General features: G+C 52.0%; 10 protein-coding genes across 10 annotated transcripts; 4 read left to right on the top strand and 6 right to left on the bottom strand.

Annotated features, from left to right (window-relative positions):
* Positions 1–24: 24 nt before the first annotated feature.
* On the bottom strand, positions 25–652 carry BD324DRAFT_651140 (hypothetical protein; the record flags this gene model as incomplete). Its single annotated transcript, XM_022018277.1, has 2 exons — positions 25–182; positions 289–652. 2 exons carry the CDS (start codon positions 650–652, stop codon positions 25–27), a joined length of 522 nt encoding a protein of 173 aa, XP_021870723.1.
* A 349-nt stretch (positions 653–1,001) lies between these two features.
* BD324DRAFT_651141 (ras small monomeric GTPase) lies at positions 1,002–2,284 on the bottom strand (the record flags this gene model as incomplete). Its single annotated transcript, XM_022018278.1, has 10 exons — positions 1,002–1,130; positions 1,178–1,294; positions 1,360–1,428; positions 1,479–1,561; positions 1,612–1,725; positions 1,778–1,794; positions 1,849–1,859; positions 1,909–1,952; positions 2,144–2,189; positions 2,276–2,284. The coding sequence occupies 10 exons, from the start codon at positions 2,282–2,284 to the stop codon at positions 1,002–1,004; spliced, it is 639 nt and encodes a 212-aa protein (XP_021870724.1).
* A 283-nt stretch (positions 2,285–2,567) lies between these two features.
* Positions 2,568–6,108, bottom strand: BD324DRAFT_626687 (hypothetical protein). The gene is made up of 13 exons (XM_022015921.1): positions 5,936–6,108; positions 5,856–5,875; positions 5,591–5,797; positions 4,468–5,541; positions 4,339–4,412; positions 4,236–4,290; positions 3,782–4,195; positions 3,517–3,742; positions 3,160–3,469; positions 3,047–3,109; positions 2,866–2,990; positions 2,724–2,791; positions 2,568–2,680 (listed from the first exon to the last, which is right to left on the bottom strand). The coding sequence occupies exons 1-13, from the start codon at positions 6,038–6,040 to the stop codon at positions 2,590–2,592; spliced, it is 2,832 nt and encodes a 943-aa protein (XP_021870725.1). The 5' UTR covers positions 6,041–6,108; the 3' UTR covers positions 2,568–2,589.
* Positions 6,109–6,147: 39 nt separating this feature from the next.
* BD324DRAFT_626691 (Alpha/Beta hydrolase protein) lies at positions 6,148–7,632 on the bottom strand. Its single transcript, XM_022015922.1, has 2 exons — positions 6,451–7,632; positions 6,148–6,403 (listed from the first exon to the last, which is right to left on the bottom strand). The coding sequence occupies exons 1-2, from the start codon at positions 7,474–7,476 to the stop codon at positions 6,335–6,337; spliced, it is 1,095 nt and encodes a 364-aa protein (XP_021870726.1). The 5' UTR covers positions 7,477–7,632; the 3' UTR covers positions 6,148–6,334.
* Positions 7,524–8,375, top strand: BD324DRAFT_651144 (hypothetical protein; the record flags this gene model as incomplete). The annotated part of the gene is made up of 1 exon (XM_022018279.1): positions 7,524–8,375. The coding sequence occupies one exon, from the start codon at positions 7,524–7,526 to the stop codon at positions 8,373–8,375; it is 852 nt and encodes a 283-aa protein (XP_021870727.1).
* A 94-nt stretch (positions 8,376–8,469) lies between these two features.
* Positions 8,470–9,750, bottom strand: BD324DRAFT_651145 (hypothetical protein; the record flags this gene model as incomplete). The annotated part of the gene is made up of 5 exons (XM_022018280.1): positions 8,470–8,657; positions 8,691–8,905; positions 8,947–9,021; positions 9,061–9,294; positions 9,368–9,750. 5 exons carry the CDS (start codon positions 9,748–9,750, stop codon positions 8,470–8,472), a joined length of 1,095 nt encoding a protein of 364 aa, XP_021870728.1.
* A 110-nt stretch (positions 9,751–9,860) lies between these two features.
* On the top strand, positions 9,861–10,610 carry BD324DRAFT_626696 (hypothetical protein). Its single transcript, XM_022015923.1, has 5 exons — positions 9,861–9,963; positions 10,111–10,229; positions 10,311–10,362; positions 10,412–10,513; positions 10,557–10,610. The coding sequence occupies exons 1-5, from the start codon at positions 9,957–9,959 to the stop codon at positions 10,589–10,591; spliced, it is 315 nt and encodes a 104-aa protein (XP_021870729.1). The 5' UTR covers positions 9,861–9,956; the 3' UTR covers positions 10,592–10,610.
* Positions 10,611–12,245, bottom strand: BD324DRAFT_626699 (Pex12 amino terminal region-domain-containing protein). The gene is made up of 5 exons (XM_022015924.1): positions 11,962–12,245; positions 11,761–11,902; positions 11,493–11,709; positions 11,325–11,442; positions 10,611–11,275 (listed from the first exon to the last, which is right to left on the bottom strand). The coding sequence occupies exons 1-5, from the start codon at positions 12,118–12,120 to the stop codon at positions 10,646–10,648; spliced, it is 1,266 nt and encodes a 421-aa protein (XP_021870730.1). The 5' UTR covers positions 12,121–12,245; the 3' UTR covers positions 10,611–10,645.
* A 114-nt stretch (positions 12,246–12,359) lies between these two features.
* Positions 12,360–15,287, top strand: BD324DRAFT_626704 (hypothetical protein). Its single transcript, XM_022015925.1, has 12 exons — positions 12,360–12,590; positions 12,682–12,743; positions 12,825–13,019; positions 13,077–13,236; positions 13,285–13,520; positions 13,575–13,810; positions 13,851–14,216; positions 14,265–14,370; positions 14,419–14,477; positions 14,546–14,624; positions 14,672–14,757; positions 14,808–15,287. Exons 1-12 carry the CDS (start codon positions 12,412–12,414, stop codon positions 15,174–15,176), a joined length of 2,133 nt encoding a protein of 710 aa, XP_021870731.1. The 5' UTR covers positions 12,360–12,411; the 3' UTR covers positions 15,177–15,287.
* Positions 15,288–15,662: 375 nt separating this feature from the next.
* BD324DRAFT_459771 (hypothetical protein) lies at positions 15,663–16,876 on the top strand. The gene is made up of 3 exons (XM_022012842.1): positions 15,663–16,037; positions 16,091–16,500; positions 16,558–16,876. The coding sequence occupies exons 1-3, from the start codon at positions 15,801–15,803 to the stop codon at positions 16,583–16,585; spliced, it is 675 nt and encodes a 224-aa protein (XP_021870732.1). The 5' UTR covers positions 15,663–15,800; the 3' UTR covers positions 16,586–16,876.
* The last annotated feature ends 464 nt before the right edge of the window (positions 16,877–17,340 follow it).

Genomic DNA, 17,340 nt, shown 5'->3' on the forward strand with positions numbered 1-17,340 from the left:
CAGTCTCTTAGTACTTCTCCTCGCTTAAGCCGGTCGAGTCTGACTCGTCTCTGGCGGTCTATCCAAAATAGTCGACAGCTCCGCCGTTTCGTCCTCAGGGTAGATCCCGTCTATCCAGTAGATCAATCCCGCACCAACGACCAGCGTTCCTGCAAATATTAGCTTAGCGTCCGGTCTCAGTCCTAAGGAGTGAAGGACCCCAATGTCAGCATTCAATACGATGAGTCATGCATCTCGAACCCTGAGACCGAGACCGAGACTGAGGGGGGAGAAGTCTGACCCACTCACCCTTATATGACTGCCATAAACTTCTAGAGGTCGGGTCGTCCTTCTTCGCTGGCTCGGGAGAGCGAGGGGCAGCTGGAGATGAAAGTGGTGCAGATTCAGGTGGTACTGCTGTCGCCGATGGATTGTGATCAGAAGCCTTATGACGACCAGTTCTGCCTGATATCGGAGGAGAGGAAGGACGTGCATTTGGATTACGGCGGGGAGGAGGCGGAGGAGGTTTCGCAGAAGACCTGGGATGCCCAGTCGCGGATGAGCCGAGGCTAGATCTTGAGCGCGAGGAGGAAGCGTATCGACGGATTGAGCGGCGGACCAAGGGCTGCATAGCGGGGCTGAAGCACATTCTCGAGCTACAGGCGAGTGCCATGATTGGAAGCTGGTCAAGGTGAAAGATGTTTGCCTTCATCAATGACATCGTATCTTGATTTTCGAACCATTCTATGCGCGTGACATTTCGGGCGGGCATGCCTTCATAAAATGCTGCATCCTTGCCCACCACATTATTCATGCACTGCTCCTCGAACCCGCGTCAGAAACATCATAAACAAGCACAAGAAGAAACAAAAGGACACGTCTGTCACCTAGCACCAGAAGGGATTCTTTCCCCGTCCAAGTCATTCCGTGAAATCGTCCGACATCCAACGTTCCCCATCTGAAAGATCGTCCGCGATATCTATACAGCTCTAACGTCGCTCCATAAAGGACCAGTCGCCCGATCACAACACGACACAGCCTCCACAGCACCCCTTGTCCACGTTCTCATCGGCTTTCTCGTTTGTTCGTCCACCAACACCTCCCGGTACGGATTTACCGGGTGCGGCCACAGGCTGGGGTGGGCCAGACTCCTGAGGCATCGTCAATGGAGTCTCGGATAGACGATATTCCCGCTCACTCTCTGATACCTTCTGATGGCCCTGACAACAGCAATAAAAGCCTCGTCGACGTTGACTCGCTGTTTAGCAGACGTTTCGATACACTGAGCGTTGAATCTCTTGGCCAAATCTCGACCCTCTGAGGGAGACGTCAGCTCACACGCCCAGATCTTGCACAGGGCAACTCGCCATGAGGCTGAACCTGTCTCTCAAATTCGAGATCACACTTGTTGGCCACAACAACAACAGGGAAGAAGTCCTTATCCTTGACCTGAGGGGCAGATCAGCGCCGAAGCGCTTTTCAGTCAAAGGCGGACTAACCCTCAAGATCTGCTGGTGGAACGTGGAGACTTCCTCGAACGAGCTACGAGAAGTGATTGAGTAGACAAGCAAAAATCCCTCCCCTGGGTCAAAAGTCAGCGCTTCTTGCCGGCGTCTGGGCGGTGACACACACCAGTCCTCATGTACTGTTCCCTCATGGCTCCATATTCCTCTTGTCCAGCTGTATCCAGTACATCCAGCAGAGCGACTTCCTCGTCAATGATACATTGCTTGCGGTACGAGTCCTCTACGAGTATACAGTGGTGAGATCGATATATCAGATGGGAGGAATTGCTTACCAATAGTGGGATCATATCTTGAGGAGGAGGTCAGTATTATGCTTCTCTACGAGATACTGTTGCGAACTTACTCATCCACAAACTGTTTGATGACGGTCAGCTCTCCTCATATGAATTAATGTCGAGCTCACATGTGACTGTATGAACTGGATGGTCAAAGCAGACTTGCCGACACCTGTAAAAAGCCAGCGTCAGTCAAATGTTCCTAAATCCCAGATGAGCGGAACGCGACCCGAAGACTCGCAAGCCGGCCCCTCCACGGGTTGGTGACCCGTCAGATGATCGGAGGGAAGAGGGAATTCTGCCATCCCCGTCCAACATCCCCGTAATCCTGCCAAAGGACTCAGCAGCAGAGCACGGACGCACCTCCTCCTCCGACAACAACGAGCTTGTATTCTCTGAGAAACTGAGCCTGAGAAAGCGATTCAGCAGGATATTCCGAAGTGGATTGAATGCCCAGAAGCAGTCTGTGGCCATAATTTGTCCTATGTCACTCACTTTGGACATGACTAAGCACGAGAAAAGGTATGACAGGGATGCGAAAGTTGCTAGCAAGTTTGAGCGTGAGAGTTGGATTCGAGTGTTTCAAGACCGAGGTCTCGGATAATCCTTCTACCCTCTGGCCAGCCGATTGCTCGTCGGACGGACGTGGACCACGCTGTATGATTAGATGGAGTGATGTCTCCTCAAGACTGAGATATGGATGTAGATGTGAATGAAAGGTATGAATGAGCCCCGTGAATAGTAGGTTAAGTGCTTGAGGCCAAAGCTTAATTGATTGGCCTTGGGACACGGAAGCAAAAATTACATGTTCAACGATATGAACCGTCTGCTCGGACTCTAGTGGCACTCCGATCCAGCCATGACATGACTTCGCTGAATGTCCAGTCTGCGTTCCAGAAACTAGACGTAGAGTAAGTCACTGGTGAAGCAGTATGAAACCTACCCTGCCCCAATGAGCCCTCCTGCTCCTTGCCATTGACACCGAGGGCTGACTATAGCCCAATCGGGTATCTAAAGCAAGTAGAGATCATTAGCTCTGACCAGATTCCTGCCGTGCCACATTCCTTTGAGGCAGTGATACTCACACATACACCCGTTCGGATTGGGACAAGACGAGCAGCTAGTTCCAGTCCGACATCATCGTTTCCGACGACATGAAGCTGGAGCCCTCGAAAATGGCCGTGAACGATCGGCCTCAGAGCAATGAGACCTAGAGGAAGGGTCAGATAAACGGAATGGAAAAACTCATTTCAGTGAGAGACTCGCCGGTTCCATGCTCCTCGATCAAGCGGCCTGCAAATGTTATCAGACCCTCGTCTGAGCTTGTATCTGAAGTGCCTCAGCGATGGGATCGCACAGATCCAGAAATTTCCACTCACTCGGAGAGGCGGATGAAGGTCTCGTGGATTCGCTCTCGTCAGGATCTTTCCATTTCTTCCCCAGTACGATGATGTTACCTTGGCCGCTGACAGGATGATACTCATTTTTTGATGCTTCGTCGCTAGTGATTATCTCTGCATCAATCCGGTGATAAACGAAGAGATCATGCGCTATTCGTTTAGCCAGAGAGAGGCTGCGATCGTCGTTCCCATGGGCGATGACGATGGGTCCTCTGGAAGCTAAGATTCGAAGAACAGGTCCCTGCAGTCCAAGTTGGGAATCGCACACCGGCGAATGCTCGCTCAGATCCTGTCGTTTTAAGTCAACAACGAGTGATTGAATTTGAAAGGACTCACGACGAGATCCCAGCCAAAACCCCTCCCGGGCCGATCACTTGAGATGTAATTGTGGACTGAACCGGTCTCTGGCACGACATTCACTGGGACGCCATCTATGAAAACTTTGCCGGAGCATCCGGCCACGGGAGTTATCTCGATACGCTTCACATTGGTAGATAGGAGCACCAAGCATGCGTCTCGTTGACCCGGAATTGATTGCGTGTTGACGTCCAACCGAGCGAGCCTGCACATGAACACGACAGTCATGAGTTATGAAGCTCACCGTCCCGGGATGAGCACGTCTGCTATACGGATTCCAGCCATACTGCCACTCTCAGCAGGATTAGCACATGTCAAAGTGAATCCTTTCTTCCTCATTTCTGCCCAGGACAGCGGTGTCGTGTGTCTCAATTTCTGAATGAAATTCAGAATTGGCTTTTCGTTCAGCATGCCGTCCCACCAGTGATCCTTGCCAGGTACATCGACTACTTTCACTGCATCCTTGTCTCCGGACCAAGCTGCAATGATAGATGCTTGAAGGCGACTGTGACGCGGCGGTACGTTCCCGTCTGCAGAGCCATGAAGGGCTAGCTTGGGAGTGTAGACGAGATTCGAGTGGTGTAGGTCGTTGTTGTATGGTGTAAGGGAGGAATTAAGGATACCCATGAGAGCAGGATCCGCATAATGGTTGGAAAAGCTATCCGTTGTTAGGATGCTGCAAAACAACCCCTTCTCACGATTCGGTGTATGGCACATAGTCTTGGATCTTTGTATAGCCAGCGGCAGCAATCACTATGTAGCAAAACGTTATTTCAGAGGACAACAACGGCTTCAACCCACCTCCGATGATCCTGTCGGGATACCTCGCAGCCAAATGCCAAGCACCTTGACCACCGTTTGAATGACCGATCAACCTGAGCAAGCAAGAAACGTCATTCATTGCTTCACTACTCCAATCACAGCACTCACAACGTCTTCTCTGAGACTTTGACACCGACCTCCGCTGCCATCTCCCCAAATACCTCTCTTGCTCGCCAAGCCTCTGCCATGCTTCCTCCGTGCCAATCTTCGCCCCATTCTGTCCTGCCCATAGGCAAGACGCTCCAGGCTCCGTTCTTAGGTGGAGCAGATGTCCACATTTCCCATTCCGGCGTTACACCTGCTCCGTGCAGAGCGAGGTTGACCGGGATGTCGGCTGTGTTCCTTAGATCTGAAGGAGCTGGGGACGGTGGGACGATCATGGTATAAGCTACTGAATGAGGTGGACCGTGGATCGGTTCTTCCGGAGCAGCAAAGGTGATCTTCAAAACGTCAGCGAGTGATTTGTGTTCGATCGGGATTTGCCATATGAGTCTTTCCGTCCCGCCAGTCTGTATGCTTCTGACTTGTAGGGTGACCGAGATGGAAGTTGTGCCCGGAAGTAAGGCTCCGGTGGTCTTGACTTTCAATGCGACCATTCTCGTCTGACCCGATGCGATCCGAGTCGGAGACACGGTTGCGAGAGAGCATCCTTGATCTTCGCTCAGGCCTGTCACGTCCACGTTCTCGCCGGTAGCGGGCACGCGAACACCTATGGATATCCAGTGACCCATCATCCGACCTTCAACTACGCTAGGTACTATCTCTAGCCCCGTGAGCAGCTCGACTTTCTGGGCCTGTCTTTCTGTTCGAATGGTCAGGTTGATCGTTGGCACCTTGTCCAAGCCCGGATCACCAAACAAGCGGATCTCGTAAATGGCTCTTATGAGCATGATGTATTCTCCGGGCGGGAATGCAAGACTTCGAGAGTAGTTGGAAGTCTGGCCTGCATCTTTCAATCCGGAAGGAGTGGTGCCGAAGCTATAGATATCCCCTTGGTACCATTTAACAGGAAGATCGACGCGTCCTTCGACGGGGACGAAAGCATATTCGACACCTTGCAAGAGATCTACTTTGAATGCAACGTCGCCTTCGTCAGGTCTGCCAGGGAGATGAAAACGACCACGAGCCAGAACTTGATGTTGAAGTGATGCCCAACCATGATCGCTTCTGTATTGCTTCCAACTGCAATAGGTTCAGCGGCTTTGCACGAAAGCAATTCTTAGAATCTCACTTGATACCATGGAATGCGATGTCCAGCTTGCCGTCCTCTTCCATCTCGAATGTCGACCACTCCACATGTCCTCCGACAGCAAGCTCACTTGGCCAGGTGTCGGACGTGTTGAATGGCCGTCGAGCGAAATCTATATCGACGTCCTCCCCGGAACTAGGAGGGAACGCATGTAGAGGCGACCCAAATATCGTATGCTCTCTCATCCCACTTTCACTCAGTCAGCAGACGATCGTTCTCAATGACTGGGGGCAGCTTTATCACTCACGCAGGGAAGGGGCCGACAACCTGACATACCTCGTCTCAGCACAAAGTGCGAGGCCGTTTCACGCTGCGCTCTGCACTCACCTCCCATCTTGCATCAAGCTTAGGCTGGACCTCAACGGCCTCCGTCGTCGTCATTTCGAGGTCTGAGTCCAAGCTTATACTTGAAGTGCGTCGTCTCAATCGCATCGCTGTGCGAGAAGAGGCTTGGAATAGGCTGTATATTGCAGGCTGCTGTCCATGTCATTGGTTCAGATAATCCCGCACACAGCCGCTTGCCGCTTATCAATCGGGATCTCGGATGAACGATATACATGTACGGTATTTATGCGCATGCTTCCCAGCTGATCAGGAGCCCTGACCATACAGTCAATCTGATCCAGGAGAGGATGTACCGGATGCATCACTCATATTCGGCTTGACTGATTAGACGGGATCAGTTCTCCCAGGATGCGGCTCGACACGGCTCTTGCATCACCATTCTCAGAGGCGTCCATCTAGGAATTTGCCGATTGGCTCAATATACTCATCCCAGCCTTGGTCCCCGACTTTCTGGACTGGTCATCAGCTCTGAGCCATGGGACGGGTTGTCGACTTACCGTGTAGATGTTATCCCACCCATGATCCTGACCAGGACAGTACAACTCCAATACCTCCACGCCCTTCTTCTTGAGCTTCTCCGCCAAACTCTTGGACTCCTCAACCGGTACGGCGTTATCTCCCGTCCCGCTCAGCATCACTGTTGGCGGGTAACTTTCCTCTTTGTCCATAAGATACGTCGATGAATACGTTTTCAACTTGTCCACCCGCTCTTCTGTACTGGTCTCTCCTGTTATTCTCAAGGCCAACGTGACCATCTCCTTCTTGTACCCGTTGTACCCTTTGATATCCCATTGCCGCTGCACTCTCTCGTCATTGACCCATTCCTCGTCTGAGACTCTCCACAGATCTTTGAGGGCTGCGTAGATCGCCTCGCGACCCTTGTCAACCGTATCTTGAGGCAGGAAGGAGAGATTCCACATGTTTGTCGTCGCGGTGACGGCGTGACTAGGATCTTGATCGGTGTAGAATGCCTGCAGAGCCTCTTCTGAGACGTCTCCTGCCCATTTCTCAGTCGGCTCAGGCTCGTGATCGTACTTGTCCTGCTGAATCACCAGGTCGACCACACCGTAAACATTGATGACTGCTCGAGGACGTCTTGCGCGGGGTATAAGATGTACAAGCAAGGTCGCAAGACCACCGCCAGCAGAATCACCTCCCACTACACATCTATCCAGATCGATTTCTCCTTTATCTTTCAGTAGATCAGCGAGATTGGCTCGACACCATTCGAACGCGTCTTGGCAGTCTTGAACCATGTCCTCCATGTCGACATACGGCATGAAGCGATATGCATTCGCAACGACATGATACCCTCTAGCGTGAAAGAGGGGCAAGATCCAATTGCGGAGTTGATAGTGCTGACCCGAGCAGTATGCACCGCCGTGAATCCAGAGGAGCCATGGTTTTGGCCCTTTACTGGTGGACGAGCTGGACGGCGCGGGATATACTCGAAGCCAGAGTGGGACGGAGTGTTTCGTCGCGAAGACGTGGTCAGAGAAATCGTCGGGAATAGCAGAGGTCATGATGTTGTAACCATAGAGTTGAAACGAAGAGGGCGGCAGACCTCGAGATGTCTCAAGAACATAGACAGCAATCGGCCTTCCGCCGGCAGATCTTTCTTCCGAGATTCCAGAATTTTGAGAGGTACAAGTCTCCCTCGAGTGACGAACTACGCGTTGGACCGGCCCCCAGTGAGAAGGCGGTACGAGGCTGGAGTGGGACGCTGGCCTCATACTGGTTTCTTCCGAGGCCAGAGTCGACGTCGATGCCGTTCGTAAAGCACGACGCCCAACCACCCGCATCATGGCCTACAGAAACTTCATACCTCGTCAAATGCCGACTCTCGCCTACATTCCCCTCTGCCCTACATTCTTTCCTCTTTGACAAGAACACGGTCTCGTCTCCCGCGGCAAGATACAATCCAAGGCCTGTAATCCATCCTTCTCACCTTAGCATCAAGGTCATCAAGGATCCTGGTCATCCTGCCAATGGGCAGGCTGGGTTGTTCACAAAGAGGAAGATCCCGCCCGGAGAGCTGGTGATCCCGTACCTAGGGGTGATACACCATTCCTTAGTCGCAGATGCAGATTCAGACGTGGCCACCATCGCAGTGATCCCGGACGAGCACGAACATTCCGACTACGATTTGTCTCTTGTAAGGATCTCCGCCCACGACCCGTTGAGCCCCTTCTTTGGATATCACGTCTCCATCGGGGTGGACGCCGCTCATGCGGGAAACGCAGCGCGATTCGTTAATGACTATCGAGGAATCTCAAGTGAGCCCAATGCGGAATTCTGCTTGGGTCACGGTGCGGCAGGCGAGCTGAGGATGGAGATTTGGTCTCTCAAGAAGGGCATCGCAAAGGGAGAAGAGGTACTAGTCAGTTATGGGAAATCTTGGTGGTCTGCGAGAAAACCATGAAGGCGCCAGGCGATCCAGCTCGGCCCTGAGACGCGTAAACGTACAACACGGAGCCGTGAATAGGCTGGTTACAACCGAATATGCTGGCCACAATCTACACTGTCCACTCCCAGCGCCAACCGCCAGGATCCTCCTGTACCATCTCACTCTCCTCGTTGACGGGTGTGGCCCTAGCCCAACTATGGCGCTGGCAGTGCCGTTTCGTCATACGATAGGACGCTTCGTCTCTCAATGTCAAAGAGTACAGAGGCGGATCATCAGGCGTAGCATCGGGATCGGGAGCTAAGGTGCAGGATAATCAGCAAATGACCCTACTCAATCTCAACTTGCCCTCCTGTTCGACTACGCCAACGTTAGGCTGTCCGATGAGATATTCCAATGCATCCTTCACGTTGATTCGCTTTTCTCTCGTTGGTGTTGCCATCTTTCCCTTTTGGTCCAAGGATGCGGCTGGCTTCAGGATAGGCAAATATGAGTCTGTGGACGAGAGATGGGGCTCGAGAACTACGAGCTGAGGTGGGATACCATCACTGGATTGATAATCAGCTAGACATGCGATCCGCACGCTTACCCGCTTGTCGATGCAAAATGATGCAGCGTGTTCTTGGCGCAGCTGATGAGATCGAGATAGTCGGAAATCGTAGTACTGCAGAGCCTTAGCTTTCAACGTGGACCGTTCTCGTACCCCGGTTCAAACTCTACGCCTGATGCTCGCAGTCGTGGCTCATCTGTTTCGTCCACTGCGGGTGGGAGGTTCTCATCTTGTTCTACTGTGCGCATAAACATGCTGGCGGCGTCTTGTAGAATGACAAGCCCAGGCGTGGTCGGCAGTTCGTGCGCAAGGCCGGAAGCTGGCGAGGAGGAAGTTGTACTGAGGAGATTTAACAGGAGTATCAAGTGTTTTGGAGAAGGGCAGAATCTGCATTGAAACTCAGCTCTGGCAATTTCCTCCTTCTACCAGCCATGAGCCCCGCGAGAGAGCCCTTGCTCACCTCATATCCACCCTTGATAGCATGTCCAGCACGCCGTATTCTGCTCCGTGATCCCTGAGCCAATCCTCATCCTCCTCTTCGATGTCCTCAGCCCAGGTCTTGGCGCAATTAATGATCAGGGCTCTGGCGGGTGCCGAAGCAGCATATGAGGCCTCAGATGTACAATCGTCACCGTTCTCCCTCCATTGCTGACCGTCGTATGCAGGTATCTCTGCCAAAGCTAGGTACTCTAGAGCGAGGTGTAGGGCTGCGGTGGGCGGTAGCGGCCCCAGGATCGCTGCGTGCGGGAACGGCAGTGGATCCGGCGGGGCATTGGCCGACGAAGGTAGAAGCGCAGAGATTGGAAGAGCTATTGGAGAAGCTCTAGAGGCAGATAGTGTCATCTCTGCTTCAGGAACTCGCGTTGGAGGGAGGGATAAAAGGTGCCTGACTTCATTCACTTCCTTGGTCAACCTCCACCGGGATAACTTTGACCGAATGTTGAAATGTCCGAACTCCTCGTTGCTGTTCATTATCTCGACGAACGAACGAACGAAGTGACGAGACCCGAAGATCTTGGCTTATCAGGAAGGGACAAAGAGCGATCAAGATGGGAAGTGAGTCCCTCGATGGTCACCGGATCCATCTGTCATACGCCCTCCGTAAATGATGGGCGGGCGGCCCGCTCATCATAAAGCACTGGATACTCCCTTCTAGTCCCTCCGAAAGTAGTGCTTGTTCACGCTGATGCCCGTCCAATCCAGAGGTCGTCCATATTGTCATGTGGAAGCTCAAGCAAAGTGCGGCATCAGCCGGTTCAGAAGGTCACAAAGCAGCCACTCAAGCCATTTCGGCATTGAAGACGGTCCCTGGGCCAGAGACGGTGAGTGTCATTCAGGCGCCTGCACTCGTTCGAGTTCTGCACATATGGATGTTGGCAACGAATAGTCTGACGGAAAAACAGATGCAACTTGGTCCTCCTTTGATTGACGCTCGAGCTAAAGGTTTCAACTGGGGTAAGAAAACCCCAGCCTCCTGTAGGGAGCAGCGCTGATGGTGTCGCAGGTCTCTACTCTGTCTTTGCATCCCGTGAAGCCTTGGACAAGTATACCGTCTCGGAAGCGCATGTCAAAGTCGTCACGGAGAACGTCAAGCCAAATATCGAGGGTGAGTGTTCAGACGTTGCCCCAAACTGAAGGCCTCTCCAAAGACGTCATGGCTTATGACTTTGAGCTTGACGAGTGAATCAGATTTTGAACTCGATGCATTGCCTTCGTGCCCTCCCTCAGGCTCTGCAAGCTACGATTCTGGATCTCGTTCCTGATCCGCGTCGATTGACACGCTTGAATCTCCATTTACTGCGCTGAGCACGCGCCAAGCTCTACTGACTTCTCCTCCGCATCGCAAGCATGACCACTTACGTGCCTTGCACGCTTCCCTCTGTTTTTCGTCTCTGATGACGGCCATTTCCTGATCCAAGGCCATCTTATGCTTGACGAGCTCTCCCTTTATACAATAGTAACAATACGCGCATTCTCCCCAACAATCGCTCCGAGCAGGGCTGAAAATGACCGTCTCGTCATTATCTTCCGTGATTCGTAGAATGTCCTGAGGGACCGTAGGGTCCGCAGAGATGGGTAGTGGAGGAAGAGGGATATCTGAACCAGCTTGGGTATCGGACAATGGAACTGGAATGGCTGTTTGACGGAGGTGACAAACTGGACAGATGGTCCTTGGGAGATGCGCCAGGACACCAGTAAGGGCTCTAGATTTTTTTCTGCCTTTAGATGATGCAGGTAGGAGAGGAATAGATTGGTAGTTGATTCCTGTTGGCTGGTGAAAGAATCGGCTGATGTGTGAAGTGAGGGTAGCTGGAGAGAGGAAAGGAGGGACGGATGGTAGGAGGGGGATGGAGTACATGAGAAATTCCTTGAGAATGATATGAGCTGAGGACTCGTACATCGAACCAGCGGCTTACCGTGAAGACTGACCACACCAATTGACGGTTCATAAACTCGTAGGAGACAAGTCTGGCGACATGGTCCGACGAAGCGGTATACTGTAGCTTGAGTATTCGCATCAACAAGGAGGGATATCTTGGTGTCGGTCCATCAGCTGTGACGATCTCGGCATTGACTGGACTCGCCTAGGATCTATCAAGAACCAGATCCAACCGACCAACTCCCAAGCTTTCGATGCGACTTCGAGCTTGGTAATGAGGCTCCATATACGTTTTCGGAGATCTCGGCGGGGTAAGTCTGGCCATTGTTTAGATAAGGCATATTCTCTGAACCTCGTGAGAAGGTAAGTTGGAAAGATGGGCGGAGAGAGGAGCAGGTACAACAGTAAGATTCGCCGCGAGGCTTAGCAAGACGGTCAGGATTGAAAGACTCAGTACCGACTATTGAACTTACGTCTGCCATGCTTGGCGGAAGAGAGGCGAATGTTGACCATGTCGGATCCTGGAGATGATAGAGAAGTCCAAATGCCATGTTTGAAAATGATCAATTTGAGAGCTAAGTTGATCTCAGGTTTCAGGTCAAACGATAGATTGGACTGGGGAGCAGCATCAACATTTAACGCTTCGGCAGGGAGCTCTGCGCAGAAAAACATACGGTGATCGTTCCGAGTGATCTTTCCACCCTCTCACTTAACATGTCCACTAGCGATTCGTCCAGAGCTTCGGCGTCTACTTGACTGACTTTTGGGACCAGTGGTCGGCGAAAGGGGACCGAGGGCGGACCAGCGTCCGCTGGACCAGGTCGATCGCTCATGGCGAAGAGGGGAGGTGTGTCGAGGGGTAGGGCTGTTTATGGATGATTCCAGACCCGACCACAGATCTTCGTGTAGAGTCTCCGCCGGCCCTAGTCCTATCCACTGGCAACAAACAGGACTCACTCTCAGTGCTCGTGACGATCAGATAACTTTCAGCCGGTTCATACCCGGGAAGTTAATGCCACGTGGCTCGTCAATATGTCGTGTTCTTGTGAGGGAATCTGTCGAGACTCAGCATCTCCCACTGTAGCGCTTCGCATCTCTCAGCGAGGGGTCAATCTGGACGGACGATGCGCCCGTCACCTGCTGCTCTCTTCGTTTTCCTGCACATTGGCCCAACTCTCGCGTTCTGGCCTTTTGGTTCTGGAAAACGATTCACGAGTGAAGCATTCGTAAATGCGGGAGCTTTGGGCCTTGACAAGGTGCAGGGGAGGGTGGTGGCTGTCGGTGATTGGAATGGGGATCAAAAGTGGGTCGGACAGCCTCCTTCACATCACACGCACTCTTGCGTTCCGTGCATACATACATTTACGCCGATGGACTCTGACATTTTCGCTCAGACTTGACCTCTTTACACTGAGCAGTGATCAGAGCTCTGTCAACGTGCACATATGGGATGACGGTGAGTGCTAAGGGTCTTACAGCCCTTCAAGATCTTTTATAGCTGTCTTAACGTCGCCGTGTCTCCGCTGATTGTTTCTAGACGCCTTTGAATACAAGCTCGTTAGAACTCTGTCTACCTCTCGGAAGATAGGTAACATCGTTCCGAACGATTTCAACCGCGATGGTCATCTTGACCTACTTGTCATGTATGGAGAAGACGAAGGTGGATGGTGGAGTTCAGCCTCTGAGAAGATCGCCATGGAAGTATACCTCGCAGACGGAAAAGGAGGATTCAGTAGGTCCAGAGAGATGAGGTCAATCCCATGATATCTGACCGATTCTGCCTTAAAAGATACTCAACCATGGACCATGCCGGATTCATCTGGATCCCAGCCGATGATATTCGATGCTGATGGATCGTTACGGCCATCGTTACTTGGTAGACTATCACAATCTAGGGGAGAGGTGAATCCGATCACCGCGTGGTTGAATTCGGGCACCGGGATGTCACTGTGAGCTGGGACGAGTCTTTTGCTTAAGCCCAACTGAGATTGGCCCAGTGCATCGGTGCCATTTCAACAACCTGAACTTGTCTGTCATCTTTCCAACCCCCATTCGAGCGCTTTTGTCGATATCAATGGAGATTGTCTGGCGGACCTAGTCTTGGACTGTATAGATGCGCGTGTGGACTCTAGATCGATTCAGATATGGCTGAATAGAGGATCTGAGGGCTTCCAATTTGCCAAATCTTACAACTTGCCTTCTGGAGCGGGAGCACTCTCCTTCGCTGACATGAGTAAGCCAGCCCTGACTACTCTTTCCCGTTCCTTCGCTGACAAGCTGCGTACAGACCGTGATGGAACGCTTGACATTATTTTCCCCACTTGCTCGAGAGTTTCAACTAGTACCGGCGCATGTCATGGTGCAGCCCTCAACGTATTGTACAATCGTCAAGTCCCCATTTGCTCCGGATCCAGCTCGGAGTTTGTTGGAGGACAAATCAACGGGACGTTGAAATGTCGAGGATGGGGGGAGCTCTGCATCGCGGATGACAATTTTGAATTTTCCTTCACTCTCGGTCACGACGTGAGTGAGAGCCAAGTCCTGCATGTTGAAGTCTCGTTAGTCTTTCCTGTCCATTCCATTCAGCTCAATATGGCCGAAAGATACCCCCGAACTACTCGTGAACGTTGCCAAATCTCCGTCCATCCCTCTACCACTTCGGCCTGGCGATTTCAACCTCGATGGGTTTCCGGACCTCCTGTTGACGGTTTCCAACAGCTCAGCTGTGCCTCATGGTGGTGTGCTCGGCGGCTCATCGACCGGCACGCAGGTCAAGATCCTACAGAATGTACCGTGTGCCCGTGGCGTTGCGGGCTGCGGAAAGTCGAACAAGGGAAGAGGCTTCGCAGTGGGAAATGGAAAAGGGTACGGCGATTTGGATCACATTTGGGATGCTCAAGGGGCGAGCTGGATTGACATTGATGATGACGTGAGAGAGATCGATGAGAGAAAGATTTGATTGCTGATTTGGCTCCAGGGCACTCTTGACATCATGGTGCAGCGATCAGGGGATCAAGACAAGACGCAGGTCGCTTTTATTCAGAACAACTTCTATCACGACGCGTTTTTTCTCAAGGCTCAAGGTGACAACTTGAAGTGTCATTGTCTGAGCCATTCACTGATTCGCTTAGTGTTGAATGGCGCGTGCGAACGAGAATGTGTACCGTCCGCAGGCGGCCCGAAATACAGCGTGAGTGAACTTGCGCCGCCCTCCCCCCCTCCCCGGGGATCATTGCGCTTTCTGACTCTGTACATAAGCCGCTTGGTGTCAGCTATTCTGGCGCGACATACAAGTTTACCGTTTTGGATACCTTGGGTCATCGGGTTGCCCAGCAAGGTGAAGTCGTAGCAAATTGCTCGAAAGACTAATGCTGACTTGACCAGCTGCACAACTGCCTCAAACGGGATATCATGCTCTAGGTACACCGTATTCCTTCATAGGTTTAGGTCGAACGAACAACTATGTCGAGGTGGGTTCAAAATGCTGCTCAAGCGGTCTCGCTGATCGGTCCATCACTAGCGTTTGTACGTCGGGACGTCGCTGTATCCACCATATCATACGACATACATTGAGTCTCTGGTCCCCAATTCTCAAATCATCATCAATCCACCGTCTCCTCCCGATGAGGGCGCAAACGTCTCATTACCTGTCAAGTATCGATCTTCAGGATGGCGATCTGAGCTGTACTTGTCTCCTGGTGACTGGGTACCATGGGTCGGCGCAGCTGTGGTAGGGCTGGTATGTACACTGGGATTCGTAGTCATCTGGTTGAACGAACGGGAAAAGGTGAGTGTGATCCGGCAAACGACTATGCTGACACATGGTCAGCGTGAAGATGAGATTGAGCGTCGCCGTGCTCTACACGCCATCAATTTCCAAGCATTATAGAGGTAATTGTCTTGGTGATAGCAGATCTGCTGTTGTATGGTTATCAGCATGTCATCGATGGAATGGAATGGGCGGGTAAACGTGATTTGCAAAAGGTGAAACAAACCCCCCCCCCCCCCCCTCCCCCCGCTCCCGTGTTCAGGGTGTCCCGTGGCGTTTCATCCCGGACGCGTCAAAAAGTTTCAAAGCCGCCAAGAAAGGAAAAAGTGAACGGATCCCCACGTTATTATTGTTCTCCATTTTCAACGCACACAGATCCTCATCCATCGCTCCTTTCTTCTTCTTCTTCTTCTCTCTCGACCTCGACACCATCCTCTCAGAGAGTTGATCAGGACGCTGTGCGTTGATCAATTCATCCTACATCCACGACTGGACTCGAAACCCTTTGGATTGTGACGATCCAACACCACATTCATTTAGCTCCACACGCTCATTTATCTGATCAATTGGCCGCATCGCGGGACGAGAGGGTTGACAGAGTGACCGGGATCAAGAGGGTACGCTCAGACAGTCCCTGCCAGTTATTCCTATCTCCAAATCTGCCACCCAACGACATCCCAGCGCGGCTCGCCTAATGACTGTCCATTCCTACCTTGACGACGACTAGTATTACGCTCCCTTACGATGCTTTCCACGACTCGTCTGCTCGCTTTGAGCACTCTTCTCACCCCTATTCTTGCTCACATTGCCCTGTGGGACCCTGCCATGTATGGCTGGACGGATGACCCGAATCAGTGGGACCCGGTCGTACCACTCATGCACCTCCCATTTGACCAATGGTGGTTCCATGGATACATGAATGTTCCACCCGCAGAAGGGAAATTCATGACTTTACCTTCTGGCGGAACATACAATGGCCAGGTGAGCAGAGTTCACTCCGGATCGACCTGAATGCAGCGTTGACAATTTATTAGGTCGCATGCAATAAAGCATTGACGAAATATGGACAAAATCCCGCTCAACAAACTGGAATCTACGCTTGTGATGGACCGACAGACCAAGGCGGCATCGGAGCTATGCACACCTCCGACAAGTGGAACTCACCTGATCCCGTCGATTTAAAAGGTTGTGCCATTGCCATTGCCTACGAGAGTGATCCCACCAAGATCAAACCTGAAGATTTCACAGTCATCAGCGTCAATCATAAATGTGTCTGGTTCAAAGACATCGATTTCCAAATCCCCAGCGATCTGCCTCCTTGTCCTCCTGGTGGATGCCATTGTCTTTGGGAATGGATCCACGCGGACGATGCTGGTAGTGAACAGTTGTTCCACTTGGCTTATCGATGTACCGTAGAGGGAGCGACTGGAACTAGGCCTCTACCGCAGGGTGAGCCAAGAAACGGGGAGCGAGGGATCCATTCCTGATCATCTTGTTATAGCTCGCACAGCCAACAAATGTCCTGTTGATAAAAGCAACTGCACTGTCGGTGCCAAGCTCCCTCACTACTGGTACCAGGCAGAAGGCAACAACAACCCTCAGGGCCAATACGACCCTCCCTTTTTCAACGATGACTACGGATTTGCAGATGGTGCTCAGATGGACCTATTTGCGACCGTTGCCAATTCGTCCGACACTTCTACCACCTCAGACACGCCTGACCAATCTAGCACGTCGCAATCGCCTCAATCTTCCGAATCACCAGAGACGCAGAACCACCCTAGTTCCACATCGATATTCACCACATCGACTTCCACTCCCGCATCCTCTGTCAATAACCAGCAAGCAGCGGCCACTGCTAATACTGCCGTTTCCTCTATCTCGACCTCCTCATCCACGTCTACGCCCTCTTCGACCTCTGGCTCCGGATCCACTTGCGCACGACGCAAGAGAGCTATGTCGAATCTGGCTGATCCTGTCTTACTCGAGCGTCACAGGAAACGTAAGGTCAGACGATCTCAACGAAAGGCGGAGAAACGCAGCGCAGCGGTCAGAAAGAGCATTCTGGACAATGGAGAGGACTCGAGCCGATTTGGATTGGCTCAGCGGGAATGGGAGGAAGAAGTCATGATCAAGCGACTGGTCGGACTCTGAATGGTACCGGAGGCCGAATACTTCTCTTCTTGCGTTTTATTAGTCGGTTCTTGTTTATAGTATTGGTCTCACCAATTCGGCAGAGCCGAGGCGGGTCAGACTATGCCTGCTTTATCCTTGATGTCACTGC

This window comes from Kockovaella imperatae, assembly GCF_002102565.1.
Source record: "Kockovaella imperatae strain NRRL Y-17943 chromosome Unknown BD324scaffold_7, whole genome shotgun sequence".
Taxonomy (NCBI): Eukaryota; Fungi; Basidiomycota; class Tremellomycetes; order Tremellales; family Cuniculitremaceae; genus Kockovaella; species Kockovaella imperatae.

Excerpts from the sequence above, each read along its gene's own strand:
- BD324DRAFT_626687 (XM_022015921.1), bottom strand. The coding sequence starts at position 6,040 with ATGCGATTGAGACGACGCACTTCAAGTATAAGCTTGGACTCAGACCTC. Across the intron at positions 2,991-3,046 it reads GATCGAGGAGCATGGAACCG|GTCTCATTGCTCTGAGGCCG; the intron begins GCGAGTCTCTCA and ends CCCTTCCTCTAG. Across the intron at positions 2,681-2,723 it reads GGAGGGCTCATTGGGGCAGG|TTTCTGGAACGCAGACTGGA; the intron begins GTAGGTTTCATA and ends CTCTACGTCTAG.
- BD324DRAFT_626691 (XM_022015922.1), bottom strand. The coding sequence starts at position 7,476 with ATGACCTCTGCTATTCCCGACGATTTCTCTGACCACGTCTTCGCGACG. Across the intron at positions 6,404-6,450 it reads GGTGGGATAACATCTACACG|AAAGTCGGGGACCAAGGCTG; the intron begins GTAAGTCGACAA and ends TGACCAGTCCAG.
- BD324DRAFT_626696 (XM_022015923.1), top strand. Across the intron at positions 10,230-10,310 it reads CGGTCCCTGGGCCAGAGACG|ATGCAACTTGGTCCTCCTTT; the intron begins GTGAGTGTCATT and ends ACGGAAAAACAG. Across the intron at positions 10,363-10,411 it reads AGCTAAAGGTTTCAACTGGG|GTCTCTACTCTGTCTTTGCA; the intron begins GTAAGAAAACCC and ends ATGGTGTCGCAG.
- BD324DRAFT_626699 (XM_022015924.1), bottom strand. The coding sequence starts at position 12,120 with ATGAGCGATCGACCTGGTCCAGCGGACGCTGGTCCGCCCTCGGTCCCC. Across the intron at positions 11,903-11,961 it reads GATCACTCGGAACGATCACC|TCCAATCTATCGTTTGACCT; the intron begins GTATGTTTTTCT and ends GCTGCTCCCCAG. Across the intron at positions 11,443-11,492 it reads TGGTTCTTGATAGATCCTAG|ATATCCCTCCTTGTTGATGC; the intron begins GCGAGTCCAGTC and ends ACCGACACCAAG.
- BD324DRAFT_626704 (XM_022015925.1), top strand. The coding sequence starts at position 12,412 with ATGCGCCCGTCACCTGCTGCTCTCTTCGTTTTCCTGCACATTGGCCCA. Across the intron at positions 13,020-13,076 it reads AGACGGAAAAGGAGGATTCA|ATACTCAACCATGGACCATG; the intron begins GTAGGTCCAGAG and ends CTGCCTTAAAAG. Across the intron at positions 13,811-13,850 it reads CCTTCACTCTCGGTCACGAC|TCTTTCCTGTCCATTCCATT; the intron begins GTGAGTGAGAGC and ends AAGTCTCGTTAG.
- BD324DRAFT_459771 (XM_022012842.1), top strand. The coding sequence starts at position 15,801 with ATGCTTTCCACGACTCGTCTGCTCGCTTTGAGCACTCTTCTCACCCCT. Across the intron at positions 16,038-16,090 it reads GCGGAACATACAATGGCCAG|GTCGCATGCAATAAAGCATT; the intron begins GTGAGCAGAGTT and ends ACAATTTATTAG. Across the intron at positions 16,501-16,557 it reads ACTGGAACTAGGCCTCTACC|CTCGCACAGCCAACAAATGT; the intron begins GCAGGGTGAGCC and ends ATCTTGTTATAG.